This window comes from Paramisgurnus dabryanus, chromosome 5 (assembly GCF_030506205.2).
Source record: "Paramisgurnus dabryanus chromosome 5, PD_genome_1.1, whole genome shotgun sequence".
Lineage (NCBI taxonomy): Eukaryota > Metazoa > Chordata > Actinopteri > Cypriniformes > Cobitidae > Paramisgurnus > Paramisgurnus dabryanus.
Window position 1 is genome coordinate 16,210,078 of NC_133341.1, and position 22,814 is coordinate 16,232,891.

Consider the following 22,814-nt stretch of genomic DNA (forward strand, 5'->3'; position numbering starts at 1 on the left):
CCAATGATGGGTTGGTTTAACCCAACTGCTGGGTTATTATAACCCATGGTTGCATAACAACCCAAAATTGGGTTATTTTGAACCCAGCATTGGATAATTTTTACTCTGCTTGTGTTCTGTCCAATATTTACCCATTATGGGTTAAAAATACCCCAGCTATTTTTAGAGTGAATTTTAAAGAGTTTTATATTTTATTTGAGTAATATATTTCAATAAATATTTCATTTATTTAATGCTAACCATTGTAATATACACTCTAAAAAAATTGGTTCTAAATAGCACTAAAAACTCATAATTATAGGGGAACCATTTTTGGTGCTATATAGCACCTATAAAGAATTATATGGGGTGATATAGCAACACTATGGTTCTACATAGCACAAAATGGTTCTACACAGGTGCTAAAATGGTTCCCCTTATGATTACGAGCCAGTGGAACACTTTTAGTGCTATTTAGCACCGTTTTTTTTGAGGGTGTATTTGAATAAAAATTTCTTTAATTTATTTGTCACAATATTGTAATAAAGGAAAAGAAGGCTCAGCTGTCATTCAATTATCAATGCAAACATTTTGAATTATCCTAAAAAATTGCGCACTGAATACAATGACTCATATAGTCTCTCACTCTAAAAAATATGTGATAAATAGCACTAAAAGCTCTTAATCATAGGGGAACCATTTTTTTGTGCTATAGCACCTATGATGTACCATCCAGGGTTGATATAGCACCACTATAGCTACAGATATGGTTCTACATAGCACAATATGGTTCTACACAGGAACTGCATACGGCACTTAAAAAGGTTCCCTTATGATTACGAGCAAGTGAACCACTTTTAGTGCTATTTAGCACCGTATGTTTTTGTGTACTCTCTGGTAGGCCTATGGCCTGTTTTTTTTTTTTGGCTCACCACCAGAATAAAAGAACATAAAAACAAAAACACATAAAAACAAAATACCAATGTCCATAATATCACATCATGTAAACATCACATATTTCAAAGATTCATACAATTCAAGTTCAAAGACAAATATGTACATTTTTTAAAATTATGTTAATGTATGGTCTCGCGCCGTTTTATGATTTGCTGGATGACATCAGCTGGATGAGAGGAGAGGCAGTAGTGGTTCCTCATCATTATGACACAGTCTGGGGATATAAAAGCCGGGCCACTCCTTCTGCGCCCCGCTGTTCGGCTCGCTTTAGGTTTGCCGGACAGAGAGGCAGTGAGTGCGCTCGTGTGTGCATGTGAGTGTCTGAGAGAATGGCGACGCTAGTTGATCCTGTAGATACCCCTGCACCCTATGGAGTTGTCAGTAGCATCAGGAACACGGCATCACCCACGGCCTCGACACATCACTTCGACGACAGCAAATATTACCTGCTGGTGGTCATTGGAGAGATAGTCACTGAAGAACATCTGAAGTGTGCCATTGCGGACATTGAGAAAGGTAGCTGAGCTAAAATTTCTGTAGCGTGCATAGGATGTTTTAAATTATTCAATACATCGTTTATTTAATATGCTTGGATGTATCTGTAAATCCTCTGCATCTGCAATAACAAGATTTCTAACCTTGAACCACTTTGGGTGCAGACATCAAAACAGATGACTCTAGACTAATATTTTGCTGACTGCAAGAAACTTTCCATGTATCATGTTATCGGATTTCTTTGTTGAGTGAATCTGGAGATGGAAACTGTAGCGCAGCCCCTCCCTGTTTGTAACTGGCGAGTCTATCGCATCTCTTTATCAAACCGATCGCATCGCGCCACCCCGTTTCCCAAAGACATCATCAGTACCAGGGCTTTATCTGTTTTCATAGGGCGTGCGCAGCTCAATCCGGCCATCGAGTTGTGTAGCTGTTGGCCATTGTCCTACGCTAAAGTTCAGTTTATGAGTTAATCGATTTTTTTGTGAGCTAGAATGATTCAGCATATATTTATAATGCGTCAATGTTTTTTGCGGGGTGGATTGTCATCATCTGCAGTCAGTATATGGAGCAACCCTGCGACTGCGTGGACTGGATGTGCCACGCCAGCTCTTTGTTTCTTACACTCGTGTTTTTCTCATTATATCCCACACATGTTTTGTGGCTCTTGTGGGAGTCACGATAAAATACCGAATTGCATGTAGGGAAGATATTTTCCTGCGCTCATTATAAACAATGCATTCAGTTTATCACTAAAACGCACCCAGAACGCTGAAGCCATAACTTTGTCAACTTGACAGACCAAGAGACATTGTTGCAGCGCATCCTAGTCGATATCATCATTTACAGTCTGCTCAAGGTGTGTTCGACTTCATGTTCCCCTGCGCAGACAATCGGTTATAGCTTCAAAGAACCGCGAGAGAGGTGCTTTCGACTCGCTCTCGCGTTACTTTGACGTCATAGGCCGACAAGTCTGCGCAGCGCCGCATGAAGTCGAGCACGCCGTCAGTCACAGCTGTCTGGTCCAACACCGGCTTGTAGGCGTGGCTCGGTCCGCACTGCAGTGTCTACGGAAAGTCAGAAGGGCCTTGCGTAAAAATGACATTTCACCTTGTGGGCAGCGTCATCGGTAGTTATGGTCCAAATGAGTATGATTACACGGTGCAGGGAAATAACAACCTAACTAATACATCAAACGTAACCTGCTTTTTACTGAACCCAGGTTTTCTTTAATCTGATATTACTGTAAGAGTAGGCTACATTAGCTTTGGAGGACTTTGCTTTGAATGTAGACAGTTTCTGATTTTTAGTATAGGTTCACCTAAGTCTGTTTCATTGCGGTTTTGTATTGTATAATTGCAAAATTAAATCAAGAATCCTTTTTTTTTTTTCAAATCTCTGATTGTTGTTGTCACAGTATCATGTATACCTTCTTACCATATAAGATGGTTCTCAGATAAAGATAATGAGCTTTAAAATTAATGTTATTTTGTGTAAAATTGATTGAAATCCCTTTTTATTTTTATTTATACTGGGTCTGCATTGATCAGGTATCCAGTCTTAGAACATATAGATATTTCCAGACATTGATTCGCAGTTTGCATGCAAAGCAACTGAGTCTAGCTGTAATTGAATGAATTTAATCGACCTTGTGTTTCAATTTAATATGCTGGAAAGGTTTAAACTCGTATTGAATTAAAGAGATAGTTTACCCAAAGTTAAAAACTGTCATCATTTGTTCCAAATCTGTATAAATGACTTGTTGAACACAAAGGAAGATATTTTAAAGACTGCTTTTAACCAAACAGATAAGGGGCACCATTTACTTCCATAGTATTGTTTTTTCCTACTATGGAAGACACTGATATCCCTGATCTGCAGTGGCGGCTCGTGACTGCTCATCCGAGGGGCGCAAATTTAAAATAAGTGTTCGGAGTGTCATGTGTGTTCCTGCATTTTCAAAATATGTTTGTTGTGTCATGTGAATCATGTGCATCACCTGTTTTGTCAAAATTAGATAAAAGAGACGCTCACGTTCACAAAATACACGCAAGACACTCCCTTAACAGTAAACTCTGATTACGCATAAGATTATGCGAGTATCTGGCAAAGGCGAGCGTCTATCATAAACCCTTTAGACGCATATGCAGCAGGCAGTTATTTTGACAAGACACCTGATGCACACAGAATCACTCGACGTGCAGAACACATATTTTGAAAAAAGGAACCACACACATGACGGGGTACATACATGTTGTGACAAACCTCACATCGAGCACCCTCGAAAAAAGAAGGGTATTGCTCAGTGTAGAGAAAAAATGTAATACATTTAACAAAAACAAAACGCTCATACTACAAATTTCTGAGTTTAGTTTGTTGTTTTTCTGTATAGTACATATATTTTAGCCCTAGTAATTCTGTTGAATGCAATCTGTATAGTCATTATATAAAGTATTAATCACATAAGGTTTAGAAAAGTGCTACAGTACTCATTTCATGTTTTTTTTTTTTCATTCTGACTTGCAGGAATTCGTTCATGGGACACCAATCTTATCGATTGTAACTTGGACCAGGAGCTGAAGCTTTTTGTTTCTCGGCACTCTGCTAGGTTTTCAGCTGATGTGAGAGGTAGGCTAAATGTGATCTGCTCACTTCCTATCCCTTAGCCAGCATTGATGCCAACCAGCTCTTCTGTAGCAATTTATGATGATCTAAGATTAAATATTTATACAGCAAAATTGCTCTTAAATTTTAATATCTGATTTAGTAGCAAACTGTTGTATGTGATGTTTGTTTGTGTGTGTTCTTAATGGGTTTGAAGTGGCTTTTGGATTTTGGCTCTTGTCTGGATTAAACCATTTCCCTTGTGTCCACACCTCTGTATTCTCTAGACACTGTTTCTCGATCATCATTTTCATCTTTCTTTCTGCTACAAGGAATGTAAAGCTAAATGCAAGATAATTAGCAACGCAAAGGCTTGAACAAACATCTTCAATCGCAGTCAGATCGCATACTGAATTCAAAACAGAATCCACTGAAATAAATGATATGATTATAAAGAGAATATTTAACTTCTATAACACACATTATATAATTTTTTTATCGTTCTGACTGAGAGAGTCGTCTGAATGAGCCTTCCCATTCCCATATAATTTTCTTTTAAACAGTGCAGGAAACAGGCAGTTTAATGTTAACCACAATGGAAAGATCTTCTCCAGAAGTGAGACAGTGCCAGTATCTGCTCAACATTGACCTTCATTTGTAAAATGATACTGGTTTGGGCGCACAGATGATAAATGTTTGCCTTAATGCATACATACACAAATAGCAATGATTTGCACTCATCATTTCAATCTTTTCCTTAATATATGTTAGTAAAGGAAGCAGTCAAGACCCCCCACCAAATCCCATTACTTTGCTGAGATAATCAGAATCCCTTATTTGCACATTTGAATGCCTTTAGGGGGAGGATGAAACATGTATATATCACTGGCCACTAATCCTCCATTTAGGATAAACCTGACACTTGTGTGATTAATTTGCATAATTTGATTTATTGCTTGATGGGTGGTTATTCAAAGAGGCTTTTTTAGAAAATAAACAATGGAAATGACATTATGCTGATTTATGCCTAATAAAGCTTTTAAATGCAAAACCATTAGCTTACCATCTCACCACCCCATTTATTGTTTCTTTCTTTTTATATATATTTTTAAAGCGATTTCAGTTTTATAGCTTAATATCAGATCTAATATCCAAATCAAATTCACGTAGTCTTTACAGGCTTCAGTGCAGAATATAAGACAAGTGGGATATCTTTGTAACTTTTTCCCGGACTGGCATTAGCTTAAGCCAGGACTAGGCTTAAGTTAAATTAGGATATTTAAGTCATTTTTAAAAGCATATTTTATAAATAAACATTACTGGTGTATTCCTTGAGACACAACACTTACATTGATATATTTTAAAATATGTCACAGCAAGTTGTTTTCGATCAAGACAACACCAACATTTATGTTACCCCATAAAGTCCTATTGTGTTGTAAAACAGATATGGGCAGGCAGTGATTTATTAGTCAGTGCAGTGAAATCAAAAAAATCAAGAAATGACTAAGGCCTGTGAAAACCATGGGGCATCAAGTCCTACACATTCACATATGTAGACAGGCTTTCTCACATCACATCAGTTTAGATCAGCTATCATAGTCCAGCAGATTCGCACAGGAACAGACAGTGCAGTATTTAATCAATAGCAAAGCATCCACTTCTTTAATGTAATCAATAAGCACTTAACTGGGATAGCACTGTCCACTGTGTATTTACACTGTAAATGATGATCTGAAATATGGTGATATGATTAAAATAAACAGTATAGGATAATGTTACAGTACAGTACAGGAACTGATGCAACATGATACCATATTAAAAAGTCATATGATAATGCTTGATATAATCCAGTTAATAAATTTGTGAGTGGTTTTGGTTATGTGTAGTTCTAACCATTTGGAAGATGCTTTCATCCAGAATTTTAACAAAATGTGAGACTGTCACCAACAGCTCCATTACGTTTTTCAAGTGTTGTGTGGTTGTTAATAAGGATCTGTGATATGAGGCATCGATAGTGTGTTTGAAAGGGCCTTTTATGATCTCTGTTTTGGTATTTTGATGGAAGGGTAGAACAGAACTGGACAGAGAGGCAAGGTCAGTCAAGTGTCACATTTGTGGCATTGCATTTGTGCAAGTGCTGGTTTTGTTTGCGTGTTTGTGGTGACTGTCACGAGATGGTTGGCTGCCCGAAGGCTGTTCAGTTTGTGTACGGTCAACTGAGTGCAAGTTGAAATCAGGACATGGTGGTGAGGAAAGGGTTCGGTGAGGGAGCCGATTAAAACTATACTTGGCAGGTGAATCAGTACTTAACCTGACACAGCAAATGGCACTGAAGTTTGCCAGATTTTAGGTGATATTTTAATGTGTTTCAGTTAAATACTTAAAGGGATAGTTCGGCCAAAAATGATATTAAACCCATGATTTACTCACCCCCAAGCTGTCCGAGTTGCATATGTCCATCGTTTTTCAAACAAACACATTTTCGGATATTTTAGAAAATGTTTTAGATCTTTCAGTTAATTAAATGTGAAGTTACGGGGTCCATGACCTTCAAGTCCAAAAAAAGTGCGTCCATCCTTCACAAAATAAATCCAAATGGCTCCAGGATGATAAACAAAGGTCTTCTGAGGGTAATCTGCGCGGTGTTGTTGTAGAAATATCCATATTTAAAACTTTATAAACGAAAATAACTACCTTCCGGTAGCGCCACCATCTTAGACTCCTCTGTATTCAGGAGAGAGTATTAGCGTAGTGTACGCACTTTTCTTAGTGACATATGACAAATTCGGAGGGCGGGGGCACAGAGCAGCAGCAGAGTAGCCTCCGTAGGCTGCGTAAGCCTCATCCTGAATGCGCACGCGACTAAGATGGCGGTGCTACCGGAAGGTAGTTATTTACGTTAATAAAGTTTTAAATATGGATATTTCTACAACAACACCGTGCGGATTACCCTCAGAAGACCTTTGTTTATCATCCTGGAGTCGTTTGGATTTATTTTGTGAAGGATGAACGCACTTTTTTTGGACTTGAAGGTCGTGGACCCCGTAACTTCACATTTAATTAACTGAAAGATCTAAAACATTTTCTAAAATATCAGAAAATGCGTTTGTCTGAAAAACGATAGACATATGCAACTCGGACAGCTTGGGGGTGAGTAAATCATGGGTTAAATATCATTTTTGGCCGAACTATCCCTTTACAGGGTTTGAAATGTCTGCATTATCAATGAAAAGTTTGTGTTATAGTCACGCAAAATTGTATTAATTTATTTGTGTCCATTGGACAGAATTCAGTTTTTTTTTGTGCCTTTAGCACGAATGTCTTTTTCGTGACACACACAAATTTGAAATTTCTATAAATAGATTCTCTTGTCCATGGCACGACGTTCTTTTTTGTATCATTTTATGTATTGTTTTCTAATTTCGCGCTTGGGGTTTGGGTTAGGATGCAATTTTATGTACTGGTTTCTACATGTTTTTCTTCCGCTTTTAAAACTATTCTCGCCTGGAGTTGGGGTTAGAGTTGGGGTTTGGGTTAGGATGTCTAAAAATGTAACAGAAAGTGATTCTAACCCCAACCCCAAGTGACAATGGTAAGAAAATAGGAAAAACAATGGAAAACAATACATAAAATGACACGATAAAGAAAGTTGTGCCACGGACACGAGAAACTATTTATAGAAATTCCTGCAAGTGTCACGAAAAAGACATTTGTGCTCATGGCACAAAAAGCAGATTTCGTGCCATGGACGCAAATCTATTAATCAAATTTTGCGTGACCATAACACGACTTTCTGTGAGATCAGTCTGGGTCATTTTGAGTGACAATTTTGTGAATCTTTGATACAGACTCTCTCTAAAACAGGGGTCTCCAACCTTTTTGTGAGCAAGGGCTACCACAATGGATAAACAATCTGGAGGCTACTTTTTGATATAGTCTGCTCAAAAGTTTTTTGTTTTACTTGTTGATATGTTTTAGTATTGATTAAATGTTTAACGTACATAAAAGAAGCCAAGCTAATATAAAAAAATATGTAATAAATAAATATTACAATTTAGACTATTAATAGAATGTGCTTTGGCGGGCACCACGTTGGAGACCCCTGCTCTAAAAGCAGTCCATCAAGGCTTCTTCAAGATTTATTTTACATTCTAAAAAAGCCTGAAATGTCACTATTAAATAAAACAAGAGAATCAAAAGATAATTTATTTATTTGTGTATCTCTGAAGGGCACAATAATGCCAGGGCTGGAAAATCATGGTGTGGCAAGAGATTCATTGTAAAATCACCGTTTTACCCACCCATGTGGATAATAGTCAGTGGCAGATTTTTCAAGGGCAGAAGAAATCAGAAAGCTATCGACCGTAGTATAATTCTGAGTACTTCGCATCACTGAATCGAATAACATTTTTCTCTCTATCTCTGTGGAGTTCCTGACAGCAGCTGTTTTTGTCACATTAACGGGTGTCCCCAAATGTGAGGCAAGCCTTTAATGATGCTGTGTTACTTTGTGCTTGAGTTTGGGTGTGTGTTGGCCTATTCCATTTTCGACAGGTTATTCCCACCGCAGCTGTTTCAACAGACCTGCTCAATTATAAAAAAGAAAGCGTGACAGAGAAAGTGAAATGAGATTTGAACGGTGGATGTCTGTATTCTGCAGGTACACTGCAGCAGAACACATCTCCTCTCTGCACCTTCGCAAGGAAAGTCACGCTGTGTTCTATATAAAGTACCCCCCCCCTACCCTATCTTGCTTTGCAGATATCAATCTAGATCAAATGGATTTCAAAATGAACCAAGGTCCCTTATCACCCTCATTTGATTCATTTTTTCAACCGCTTATTCTTTCTGTCCATGATCCTCCATACTTCAGTAGAGTTTGATAAAGCAGGTTCTCCCAAAGGAAATCCTTCTCCCATTTGCTAATGATCAGAGAGAGTGACCCACATCTGGGGTCTCAGACATGCTGCTTAAAAAAGACTGTTGGATTTGTATCTTGCTGCATCTAAGCTGATTTGTGATGTGCTTTGTTTATAGCAGATAAAAGAAACAAGGATGGGAAGTGGTAGAATGAAAGCATGAGAAAATGAATTCAGATCATTAATGATGAGTCAGCGGGTAGGAAGCAACACTGTAATTACCTATGCAAGATGAGAGAGCCGCCTGGATGTTTGCGCACACATACAAACCGTTTACCTGATCCAAGACCATCAATCTTTGAGACCCACACATACCCGACTAACATATCAACTAGGCACAAGTGGAAAAGTATAATAATGATCTGTTTTTGTAGCTAAAGCCTTTGTTCTTCAAGCCACTTTCAGTTTTCATGAAGCACTCTGTCACTCAACCTATATAAACAACATTGTCAGGATTATGCAACCATGGACCGTATTTGCTGTGAGTGAGTTATGAGTATGATATTATAAAGGGGCAGGTGGGCTCATAGAATTTTGCAGTAATAGCACAGGCTCAGCTGACAATGACAGAGCTGCTGTTTCATCCGCGCTAACAGCCTCAACACGTCTGCACAGCTTTATGAATTTATAATAGGATGGATTTAACCACACAGTTGATATGGGAATATTTTCACTTTATTTTTTTATGCCACAGGATGTAAGAATAGTCATTACAGTATTGTCACAGTGTCAGAAGAGATGTATGGGTAGCACAAAATATAAAAGGAACCACAGTGGAATACTAGAAGCTACCCCCTGGCTAAGAAAGGATGACAAGTTGCTGGAGGAAGGGCATGGGTTAATTAGATATCTTTGTCAATAAGAGCATGGAGAGAAATGAGGAGAAGGAGAGAGTTTGTGCATGAGTACACACTGGGCAATTATGTCTGACAGCTGCCAAATACAACGCACAAAGCCAAATATGTATGACACTAAGAGCTAAAGGGACACTGCTGGAAAGGAAATTATGCCTGGTTTATAGACAACACTTATGTCTTTTCCCGAAATTCTTGCTAAAATTATTCATTAAAGGGATAGTTAGGCCAAAAATGATATTAAACCCATGATTTACTCACCCTCAAGCTGTCCGAGATGCATATGTCATTCATTTTTCAGACGAACACAATTTCAGTTATTTTAGAAAATGTTTTAGATCTTTCGGTTAATCAAATGTAAAGTTACGGGGTCCACGTGTTTCAAGTCCAAAAAAACGTGCATCCATCCTTTACAAAAGAAATCCAAATGGCTCCACGATGATAAACAAAGGCCTTCTGAGGGTAATCACGTTTTATTGTAGAAATATATAAATTTTAAACTTTATAAACAAAAATAACTACCTTCCGGTAACGCCGTCATCTTAGACTCCTTTGTATTCAGGAGAGAGTATCACCGTAGTCTACGCACTTGTTTTAGTGACGTATGACAAATTTGGAGGGCGGTGGCACAGAACAGCAGCACAGAACACTCCATAAACTGCGTACGCTCTCATCTTGAATGTGGATGCGACTAAGATGGCGGCGTTACCGGAAGCTAGTTATTTTCGTTTATAAAGTTTTAAATATGGATATTTCTACAACAAAACTGTGCGGTTTACCCTCAGAAGGCCTTAGTTTATTATCGTGGAGCTGTTTGGATTTATTTTGTGAAGGATAGATGCACATTTTTTGGACTTGAAGGACGTAGATCCCGTAACTTTACATTTGATTAACTGAAAGATCTAAAACAATTTCTAAAATAACTGAAAATGTGTTTGTCTGAAAAATTATGAACATATGCATCTCGGACAGCTTGGGGGGACTATATCATGGGTTTAATATCATTTTTGCCCGAACTATCACTTTAACTTACCTTTGTGTTTTAAGTAGCAACATTTGTATGTTTCCCGTTATAATAAGCGATTTATTTTTTCAGTATTTTCAGTAAATACATTTACAATAGTTTTCTGATTTACTTAAGTGTGCAAACCCTTCCAAAGCATTTAAAGAGCTCTATGCATTCTGTGTTTTAAGCATTAGTAACATGCACTTTTTTTTGGCAGGGCAAAAGATTCTGCACCACAAAAGCAATGTGCTGGAGACAGTAGTGCTCATCAACCCTTCAGATGGAGCTGTAAGCACAGAGGTAAAAATCCACCGCCCCAACACACTCATATCCTATGAGACATTAGCACCATGACATGGTTGCAGTCCTGGCAACAGTAAGGTTCATATTTTAAAAATTATTTTACGTTTTTTACATTTTAAAGATAATCTGTCCTGTATAATTTACTAATATAAAGAAACAGAAAAACACATACGAATTGGGTGGGTCTCAGTTGCAGGCAAACTCACAAATACACACACTTGTGCACACACAAATACAAAACCCTTGTTGGCACACTGTGACTGCAGTTTGACTCTGCATTAATAATATGGTAGAACACTGCAGGTCTGAGTCTGGCAGACCGCCCAGAACAGTCACTGGCAACAAACTGGAAAACACTGGCTGAGACACAAAGCAAGAAATAAAGGAATGAGACCAAAAGCCAAAGTAATTTAGTTTGACCTTGTTAATGCAGAGTTAAAGATGTGTATGTGGACATATTATTTTTAAAAGAGTTTTATACCTTTTTTCACTTGGTTCTTGTGACTTGGGTACTGTAAAAGAAAGACATGATTTACATTTTTGCAATAAATTACACATATTTTTATTAATATGATAGCCTTTACATGCTATTTTTTCCAGCAGTTCAGGGATGGGATTAGTGTATTGTCAATGTTTAATGATCATATATTTTATCAAATTTGTTTATGCCCAGGTACGACTAATGGTCTCTGACACAGCTCACCATAAGCTGCTTGTCCTGGCTGGACAGTGTTTTGAAAATACAGGCGAGCTTATTCTGCAGTCTGGCTCCTTTTCTCTCCCCAGCTTCATTGACATTTTTGCAGATCAAGAGGTGGGTGGTTATCACTATTAGTTGTTTGCTATGGTTTGCTTTATATATCTACTGTAGAAGAATGAGAAACTTGAAAATACTTTTCCAAGTTCAAGCTGTCTTATTTAGTAAAATGTTGTAATTTGGCACACAGATTGGGGAGCTATTAAGCACCGTACATCCAGCCAACAAAGCCAGTTTAACCCTTTTCTGTCCCGAACATGGTGACTGGAAAAATTCAAACCTGGACAAACACAACCTGCAAGACTTCATCCATATGAAGCTTAACACTCCAACCATCCTTCCAGAAATGGAAGGTCTATCTGAATTCACAGAGTATCTCTCAGAATCTGTAGAGATCCCATCTCCATTTGACATGCTTGAACCCCCTACCTCAGGTGGGTTTCTAAAATTATCCAAACCATGCTGTTATATTTTCCCTGGTGGCCGAGGTGATTCAGCACTGTTTGCGGTTAATGGCTTCAACATGCTGATTAATGGTGGATCTGATAGAAAGTCTTGTTTTTGGAAGCTGGTACGGCATCTGGACAGAGTGGATTCTATTCTCCTAACACACATTGGAGATGACAACCTGCCTGGTATCAATAGCATGTTGCATCGCAAAATTGCTGAACTTGAAGAGGAACAGTCACAGGGATCCACAACGAACAGTGACTGGACAAAGAATATGATTTCACCTGATATTGGTGTTATGTTTGTCAACATGCCCCAGAATCTGGAGAACTCAGACCCTAACTTCAGGGTTAGAAGAAATGCTGAGGAGGCATCTCTCACTCTACAGTACCTAAACAAGCTGTCTTTAAAACCTGAACCTCTGTGTAGGAATATAGGGAATACAATAGAACCTATTATTCTTTTCCAGAAAATGGGTGTCGGAAAGCTTGAAATGTATGTTCTTAATCCAGCTAAGAATAGCAAGGAGTTGCAGTACTTCCTAAAAGAATGGACTGGCAGTGAAAAAGACAAAGCCCCCATCTTCTCATTGAATGGAAAAGAATCAGAGCTCCCTATCTCATACTTGTCTTCAATCTCATCACTGATTGTGTGGCATCCTGCTAACCCATTCGAAAAAATAGTCCGTGTTTTGTTTCCAGGTAATTCCACTCAGTATAACATACTTGAGGGCCTAGAGAAGCTTAAACACTTAGAATTCCTTAAGCATCCAGTGATCACACAGAAAGAGCTTTCTTCAAACTCAGAACCGACACTCAAGCAAGCAAAGATGAAACATAAGACAGACAGTAAGGAGAGCCTGAAGTCCACATCAAAACCATCACCAATCAAACACCTTCCAAAAGAGTCCAAAGAAGAAACCTCTGAAAAAGTTAAAAAACTTAGTACAGCTGACTCTGTTCATTCTGTGGAAAATCAGGAGCTGATCCAAAAAACAGAGAAAAAAGAAAAAGCACTTGTGAAAAAAGCGAAATCAGGAGAAAAGGACATTAAAAGCAAGACTGAGCAAACATCAAAAATTGACACCCCAGAAAAAGTTGATAATAAACCAAAAGTCATTAAGAAAGAAATTAAGAAATCAGTTGAAAAGAGCATAAACGATAAAAAGGATGAGAAACCCACACCTAAAAAAGAAATAAAGGTAAAGAAAGAAGATGGTAAAAAGGAGATAAAGAAACGGGACATTAAGAAAGATTCCCTTTTAAAAGAGAGTAAGAAAGAAGAAAAAAAAGAAACACAGAAAGATGAAAAAGAGCCTAAAAAGGATTTGAGGAAGGCTGGAGGCTTGAAAAAGAATGTCTCTGGCACAGCAGAAGCGAAAAAACTTGCACCTGCTCCTAAACCAAAGGTTGCAACACGAGGAAAAGTACCAAGTAGTCCTGCAAAATCCAAAGAAAAGGCTAAGTCTAAACCCACTAAAAAAGAAGTTGGAGAATTATTGGCAGAAACCTCAGCCTCAGGTGCTACTGCTGAAGAACCCGCTGCTGAGGCTGGTGTCACGGCTGCACTTGAAGCTGAGAGATCATTAATGTCTTCTCCAGAAGATCTCACTAAAGACTTTGAGGCGATGAAAGCAGAGGAAATGGTTGAATATGATGAAATACTATCTCAGACCAAAATAGAAGATTCTGAACAAGGAGAGATGATCAAACAAGAGGAAATAACTCTCTACAAAGAGTCTCCAGAAGCAGTAGAGTCCCTAGATGAAGGAATAGCAACCACAGAAGCTGAAGAAGAATGTGGAGGTACTCCAGGGGATGTAGAACCCTATCCAAAAAGCAATGGCACCAGTGAAAAACTTGAAGATGAGGGAACAGGGCTGGAAGAGTCATCTGAAACAGGAGACTATGAAGAAAAAGGAGATATAGAGGAAGTGGATGAGCAAGAAAGAACAACAGTTAGTTTGAAAGTTGATAAAGAGCAAGGGGAGCAGAAAACAAAAGTAGGAGTAGATTATGGCACAGGAGAACCACAATATATACAACACAAAGAAATTGAGGAGCAGACTTTTGATGTAACCACACCATCACAGCTCTCGGCAGCTGTTTGCATTCATGATGAAACCCTGCCAGCAGGTTCAGAAAGTGATGCTGCCTCTGACGATGAAAATCGAGATGAGCCTCCAGAGGAATATACCACATCTGGACACACTCAGTCTACAATTGAGATATCAAGTGTTCCAACTCCAATGGATGAAATGTCAACTCCAAGAGATGTGATGAGTGACGAGACAACGAATGATGAAACTGATTCTCCCTCCCAAGATTTTGTTAAATACGGTATTACTACAGATCATGAACGAAAGACACTCTCACCTCTCAAAGATATTCCTGAGCTAGATCACTCGAAGAGTGATGCTACTGAGGGGCATGATTATTATGCATCAGCCTCAACCATTTCACCACCATCCTCACTGGAGGAAGACAGATCTGTCAAAGAGTGTGTAGCTAAAGAGAAAATCTCCTTTGCTTCAGACACACTTACTGCTTCCACTACAACCATTCCTTTTGTCAGGTCACCTTCTGGTGATCAAAATATAAACACTGATTATGTTCATACAGGCGTGTCTTCACCAATTGAGCTGGGCACCACACTTGCAGGAATGTCAAAAGGAATGGACTCATACAGTCCAGATGAAAAAACATTAGAGGGCCCTTTATCTCCCCAGTCCTCAGGTCATACACCTTACTATCAATCCCCAGTTGAGGAGAAAGCTGGCACTTTATCAGCAGAGGAAACCCCCACATCCAAAGGTCCCATTATTGTTGACATCACAAGTGACAAAGAGTACTCTCCTAAAGAAGTTAGTCCTATTGATGAAGCAGTTGCCATTACAAAAGTGGATAAAGTGCAATCACCCTGTCAGGACACAAACTCAACCGAGGATGAAAAGTCACATTTTGAGCATGACCACAAGTCTGATATTAATGGTAAGACATCTGTAACTGATTTTAATTCTTCAGTTACATCTTCACTTCCACCAACCAAAGTAGAAAATCTTTCTGAAACAAAGTATTTTGCAACATTCAAAGAAGACAGCAAAATGTCTATATCTGAGGGAACCACGTCAGATAAATCTGGCACTCCAGTTGATGAAGCTGTCGCAGAGGATACGTTTTCTCACATTGCCTCTGCCTCAACAGCATCACTTGCAACAAGCTCTTTACGGGAACCCACAACAGATGATGTCTCCCCATCACTACATGCTGAAGTAGGCTCCCCTTATTCCACAGAGGTAGATGACTCTCTTTCTGTCTCTGTTGTTCAGACTTTAACCACAATGCAAGAAGCAGAGGTCTCCCCATCTAAAGAAGAGAGTCCCCGGCCTATGTCTATCTCCCCTGATGTTTCCCCAAAAAATTGTAAATTGATAATGCCACAACAGGAATTAAAATCTCCTGAGCAGTCCATGTCAGTTGACAATAAAAATGAATCTCCAAAGCAGTCATTTCCAGTAAATTTAAGCAAGCAGTCACCAGATCAATTGTCAGCAGAAGGAGTTCAACGTACAGCCACTGAAAATGGTCCAACAGAGGTTGATTACAGCCCTTCAGATGGATCTGGTCTCATGGGAGAACAGCAGAGACGTGTAGGAGAAGGGGAGGAAGCTATGCTATTCAAACAAATTGATAGTACCCAGGTTGAAACTGCTTCCCCATCAGATGCCTCTCAGTCCACCCCATCCATTGCAACACCTACCCAAACTGGGGAGCCAAGAGAAATATCCCCATATGCTGGTTCCCCAAATGCTGGTTCTTTGGAGTCTGTAACTCCAAAACTGTCACCCTGCAATGAGTCCGCTTTATCTTTTGACTCAGCTCCTGTATTAGGTGGACCAAGCACTTTATATGGAGGACCAGACGTATCTAAAACCAGCCCTACCTCATATTGCCACGAGAGTAGTATGCATGAACAAGAGGACACACAGTCCACCCCATCCATTACAACACCTGCCCAAACTGAGGAGCCAAGAGAAATATCCCCATATGCTGGTTCCCCAAATGCTGGTTCTTTGGAGTCTGTAACTCCAAAACTGTCACCCTGCAATGAGTCCGCTTTATCTTTTGACTCAGCTCCTGTATTAGGTGGACCAAGCACCTTATATGGAGGACCAGACGTATCTAAAACCAGCCCTACCTCATATTGCCATGAGAGTAGTATGCATGAACAAGAGGACACACAGTCCACCCCATCCATTACAACACCTGCCCAAACTGGGGAGCCAAGAGAAATATCCCCATATGCTGGTTCCCCAAATGCTGGTTCTTTGGAGTCTGTAACTCCAAAACTGCCACCCCGCAATCAGTCCCCTTTTACTTTTGACTCAACTCCTGTATTAGGTGGACCAAGCAACTTATATGGAGGACCAGATGTATCGAAAACCAGCCCTACCTCATATTGCCATGAGAGTAGTATGCATGAACAAGAGGACACACAACAAAATGTAGGGGAGACTTCTAAGGCTGTATCACCCTCATCTGTTAGTGTGTCATCTTGTTTCTCACAGAAGACAGATGAACTTAAACTCGGCCTTAGAACCAATCCTTTCACAAACCCGGAATCCCCCACCAGTCCCAAAGTGTCATCTCCATCACAACATTCTCCCTCCTCTGATCAGACAGAGGCTCAAGAAAAGTTTTCCACTAGTCCCACCTCACAATATGGGGAATCTACCAAGAACTGTGATGGAGGATTCAAAGGGCCAGATACTTCAAAACAGAGCTTTTGCCATTCACGGGCAGATGTGGACTTGTGTTTAGTGACCTCATGTGAATACAGGCATCCTAAGACTGAGCTTTCTCCCTCATTTATAAATCCTAACCCTCTTGAATACTTCATGAATGAGGAAAATACTCTGGAGGAAGAAAAGCCGCTTGCTAAGTCTGGGGACGGGTCACCTCCACCTGGAGGGAAACTGCAGAGCAAGCAGTGTGAGGAAACTCCACCAACCTCTGTGAGTGAGTCAGCACCCTCTCAAACTGACTCTGATGTTCCTCCTGGCACAGAGGAGTGCCCATCAATAACTGCAGATGCAAACATTGACTCTGAGGATGACTCAGAAACACTACCAACAGATAGGACTCTCATTTATCGACATGGAGACCCACCTCCAATCACGCCCAAAGACCCTGCTCCTGCTGCACCACATCCTGATGTCTCAATGGTGGATCCAGAGGTCCTTAAGGCTGAGGAGGCATCCCAAAAAGAGGAAGGAGGGAAGCCTAAAAAGAATAAGATCAGCAACAAAGCAAAGTCATCCACAACAAAAAGCTTGTCAAGAACAAGTGCCATCAAAGAGTTGAAAACATCCTCTCCAAAAAAGACTACAGAGGATAAAGCTGCCAAAAATGCTACCAATACATCGGCGTCAAGGGGTGTAAAAAGTAACACTACAGGTAACCCTGCTTTTACACTCACAATTTAACGTTGTTATAAATATACAAATATATATTTGCCCACCCGATCTAACAGGAATTCATACATATTTTACATTTTTACAAATTAATCGTTCCAAAAAATACGCTGGTCACAAAAACAATCATAAAAACCCAGTCCTAACCCATCCATAACCCCAACGTCACAGGGGTGGAAACAAATCATACAAAAACATACGAATGTGGTCGTACGAATTAATACGCATCAGCCACCTCGCAAAATACGTACAAATTGCCATAAGATTGTGTTGATATTTGCTTTTTATATCTAAAATGTATTCATATATTTTCTCTGTTGTTAAGGAAGTACAAAGGCCAGTAGTGGAATGTCAGTACCCAACTGTCCTCCAATGTATATGGACCTAGTTTACATCCCAAATCACTGCAATGCCAAGAATGTAGATGCTGAGTTCTTTAAACGGATCCGATCCACCTACTATGTAGTCAGTGGTAATGATCAAACAGCAAAGGAGCCCAGTAGAGGAGTCCTGGATGCTCTATTGGAAGGAAAGAGCCAATGGGGAAATAATATGCAGGTAATGTATCAGAATTCAATACTGTAATGTCTTTATTTATTTAAAGTGTTTTCTGCTATGCATAAAAGGTTGAATATGATATTTATATGAATTTTCCTTAAGGTCACACTGATTCCAACCCATGATACAGAAGTTATGAGAGAGTGGTATCAGGAAACCCATGAGAAGCAGCAAGATTTAAATATTATGGTTTTGGCGAGCAGCAGCACTGTGGTCATGCAAGATGAGTCTTTTCCTGCATGTAAAATTGAGCTGTGATTGTTATGATTAAGATGTAGACATTGTATATCGGAGTACAAACAACTGGAAAACCTTGCCCACACAATCACAAAAGAAATGTTTTGCCTCACATTATACACACCTAGTTAATACGTTTCTCAGTTTTTGGCATGTATAAAACTCAAATACACACACACACACACATAAACAGACTGCAGAGCTACTACAGCAAATTGAATATCTGACTGAACAACTAGTCAGTAAATAAATACTTTACTGTAAGCTTCAATACAATTTACAACAAATACTCATTTAAATACAGCTATAAATGGATCTCATCACTGCTAAAGAACTCATGAAATGTTACTGTTTACACCAAAGGTTGAAGGATTGTTTTAATGCCTTAGAAAGTTCAACTGAATGTACAAAAATATGATGCACTTAATCTAAGAACAATTAAATGATTTGATTCACAAAGACACATACCATATACAGTATATCATATGACGCAAAAGCTTAATAGGTACTACAAATGATTCCGGACACAACGAGTTGTATAATACTTGCATAAAATATGAATGTGCTTTGCAATTAAATGCAAAATAGAGCAAGTAATAAAAATACTACCAGAGGGAAAACAACTAAGTAACTTGTTTTGCATAAAACCTTAAAGCTACAGTAAACTACATAATACAGTTAAAGCTACATTCATCTCATACCTGAATTCACTGACTTGTACTGTCACAAGATATTCATTTTTATAGCTAGCAGCCCTTTGTTTTTTATATTAAATCTCATGAATTCACACTTCATTTATTTTATTTTATTAGTTAAAAAATTAAATGTTTAAACTAAAAAAAATGCTGCTTACTTTTTGCACATTTGGATGTTTTTTATCCTTTGAGTAATAAAGATATGACTTATTTAATGCTTAATTTATAGTTTTGAACTTTGCTAGATGGGAATTCCTATGCAGTTAATTGTGAATGGAGATTTTGAACAATGAAAACTTTATGGCTATCAGTTGTTTTTGTTTTTCTTTATTAACTATTATGTTTTTTTTTCAAGACCAAACGATACTCATTTTCCTTTTAAATGCAAATGTAATCTAATGTTTAAAGTGCATATGTATGCATTGTATTAATTTAAATCTTATCCATCTACAATTGTAAGTTTCTTCTTTTGTCAATGTTGCCTGAGCCATTAAGAGGTCTGGTACTGTACATTGTGGTACATTGAAAGATAACAAATGGAAAACTTTTCTTTCCTGACAAATCTTTCATGAAAGGCACTGTACTATAATTATAAATAGCTGGGTGACAGACTGAGAGATGGGATGATATTGCATGTGTAATGTTTTACGGTATACTTCACATTTCTCTCTGCTTTACTGAGAGGAGAAATTCACTCTTTACTGCCAACAAGTCGTTGCAAGGGTTTGACTGAAATAATTCACGATTAAAGAAATGACTAAAATAATGTTAACATCTTATTAAAGGTACATTGGATTTGAATTCCAATCAGGAATTCTTATGATGCTACCACATTATACTGGACAGATTTTACACAATGTTTCCATTGTGTATGTCTTCTTGACATAGTCAAGATTATGTGACAAGCTGTGAAATGCTTCCACAGCCACAATCGGTTGAAACATCATAATATTAAAAGCAGTTCACAAGTACACTTATTATGAACTGCAATGTAACATCACAATTCAAAACTAGAGACTTCTTCATGCTATTGTAACAGCAGCAACCAACAATACACTTCTAACTACATGCTTCCGCAAAGTACACTGTTGTTTATCTGCAAGACATCTAAATGACTACAAACACACCACACTCATTTAGTCTATCCTCTATTTCTGTCTCACTTTAACACTTCACTTCTCTCTCCTCTCAAACCCTCATAAACTCTCTGCCTCTCCTCGCTCACACCTTCGGGTGCTAGTAAGAAAATGTCTGCAGTTGTGTATCAAAATACCTATATCTTGTGTATTTACAGCTTTCCTCTTTTCATTCCTAACCCCCATATCTAGAGTAGAGGATAGTCTCAAGTGGAAGTATTACCTTGTGATTTTTTTGATGTTTGTGTGGATACCTTCTACTGGCTTTAGGGTGTTTGATGTAAAGGGAAGTACAATAAAATAAGTCCACAATAAAAGGTGAAAATATTTTGTGTTCTTTTTCTTGATTATATTAATTATATATCTTTATTCGGTTTTCTATTATATTCAAACTTTGTGATTGCTCACAGGCATCAGATTGTCAGAGATTAATTTGCTTCTAAAGAGATCTGAGCTCCAGGCATCAATGTCCAGATGAATTCTGGTTAGAGATGTGGCTTTGACAAAACAAAAAAGATTTATGAATCATGCCTTCAATACTCACTCTGAAAACATGATTTGAGCATTCTTTTAACAAAAGAACATGAACATATTGTATTCAAATGTATCAAGTGCAAAAAATTACAGATTGGAGATAAATGGGTAAATATATTGAGTAAATATAAATAGGTCTAATATGTTGATGTATTGGGTAAATATAAATAGGTCTGTGTTTAGAGTTATCCAATGTACCATGGCACCAGTGCCACAGAGGACACTAACTGATGATGAAGGCACTGCAGGCATTGTTCAAACCCAAACAGAACCATAGTGTTAAATCATAATGGAAATGTCTAGCGGCAAAGTGCCAGTGAAATAACTTTGGTTGAAGTTCAGTGCGGTCACAACATACAATCTCTTGTATCTGATGGCATTGGATCAATGCGGGTCAGTCAGTTCACCTAAAAAGCTTTGTGTCAGCTAAGGTCAGGTGAATTTGAAAGGTATAGGATTGTTTTATTACATTTTTTGTGTAAATATTAACACATATAATTCTAGTAAAATGCAAACACCTAGTAATTTAAATCACTAAGTAATGCTATTTAAATACTATTATATACTAAAAACAACAGCCAAATTTCTTGGTTTTAATTGAAGTAGTAATTTATAAATGAAGAAGTACATTGTATCTATGTCAGGAGACATTACTGGAAATAGACCTTATCTGACATGTTATTCTGCTTATAAATACAATATTTTCCTTGAACACCTCCATCTTGAATCTCATCATTAATCCAGTTCACTCGAGAGTCAGCATCCAATAGGGCTACAGAGACCTTCGGCTGAATGGGGTGAGGTGCTGTTGCTAAGGAAACACTCAGCAGAGTCCCACAAGGATCATACATGAGCATTACAATATTAGTTATTCTGTTACTGTCAGTGTCAATCTTTGGCATATCACACACACAACATCTTGCACACACTACCATCTTATAAATAATCCCAGTGCACTACATCGTGCATTGTCAGCACCTCACACATCTATGTGAGCTGTGGCAATAAAATCAATGTCATTCTTGCACCAAGGTCTTCAGAAACATCACATAATAAAACAATTAACTATACTTGTTTGAATTATGTCAGTACATGTTTATCACCCTTTCCTCTTACATTTTCAGTGCTGCTGGGTTATTCACAAACCCTGGAAATAGTTGCAGTTTCAACTTTATTTATGTCCCCACAGGGCAACTGGTTTTGCGGCTAGACATACAACACCACCACAATACAAATACAAATTACAACCCTACTGAAAAATGCAGCTAAGGGAGCAATAACTTGTGGTCTGGTTCTAGCTGGTCTCCCAGCTTGGTTTTAGCTGATTTAGCAAGCTTGTCTAGCTGTGTTTTGGTCACTTTTTAAGCTAGCTGGAAGACTGTCGCCTAATAATTTGCTGTAATTATGCAGCTGGTTGCCAGTAACTTACTGTAGAAGATTAAGACTGAAAATCTTTCATGTTGAACAAACTATTGCCAGTAAATAACATAAATGTAAAATCTACAGTAAGTAACTGGCAGCTAGTTGCCAGTTATATCCAGTAATACTGTAATTTCCACAGATTTTTTTTTTACAGTGACCCACCAGCTAGACCAGTGGCCGGTTGCATAAACATAGCCGTGACATTAAGACTGCGTCTTAAGAATGATTCTTAGGACTAATCAGTCTTATTATTTGTATTTACCTTTCTATGTAACATACTTAAAACAGTTATGATCAGTCTTGAAGAAAAAAATTCATGACTAACTTTTAAGAAGTTTTATGCAACCGGCCACAGCTTTGCCAGGCTGAGAGGACCAGCTTAAACCAGCAACTGCCAACTTAAAACAGCTAAAACAGCTACCAGCTATTTTT

The 22,814-nt window shown here is 38.4% G+C and overlaps 1 protein-coding gene across 1 annotated transcript; it reads left to right on the plus strand.

Moving 5' to 3' along the window:
• The first annotated feature begins 1,155 nt into the window (after positions 1-1,155).
• Positions 1,156-20,754, plus strand: map1b (microtubule-associated protein 1B). The gene is made up of 7 exons (XM_065293487.2): positions 1,156-1,452; positions 3,958-4,059; positions 11,035-11,117; positions 11,794-11,934; positions 12,068-17,783; positions 18,126-18,358; positions 18,461-20,754. Exons 1-7 carry the CDS (start codon positions 1,266-1,268, stop codon positions 18,614-18,616), a joined length of 6,618 nt encoding a protein of 2,205 aa, XP_065149559.2. The 5' UTR covers positions 1,156-1,265; the 3' UTR covers positions 18,617-20,754.
• Positions 20,755-22,814: the final 2,060 nt, after the last annotated feature.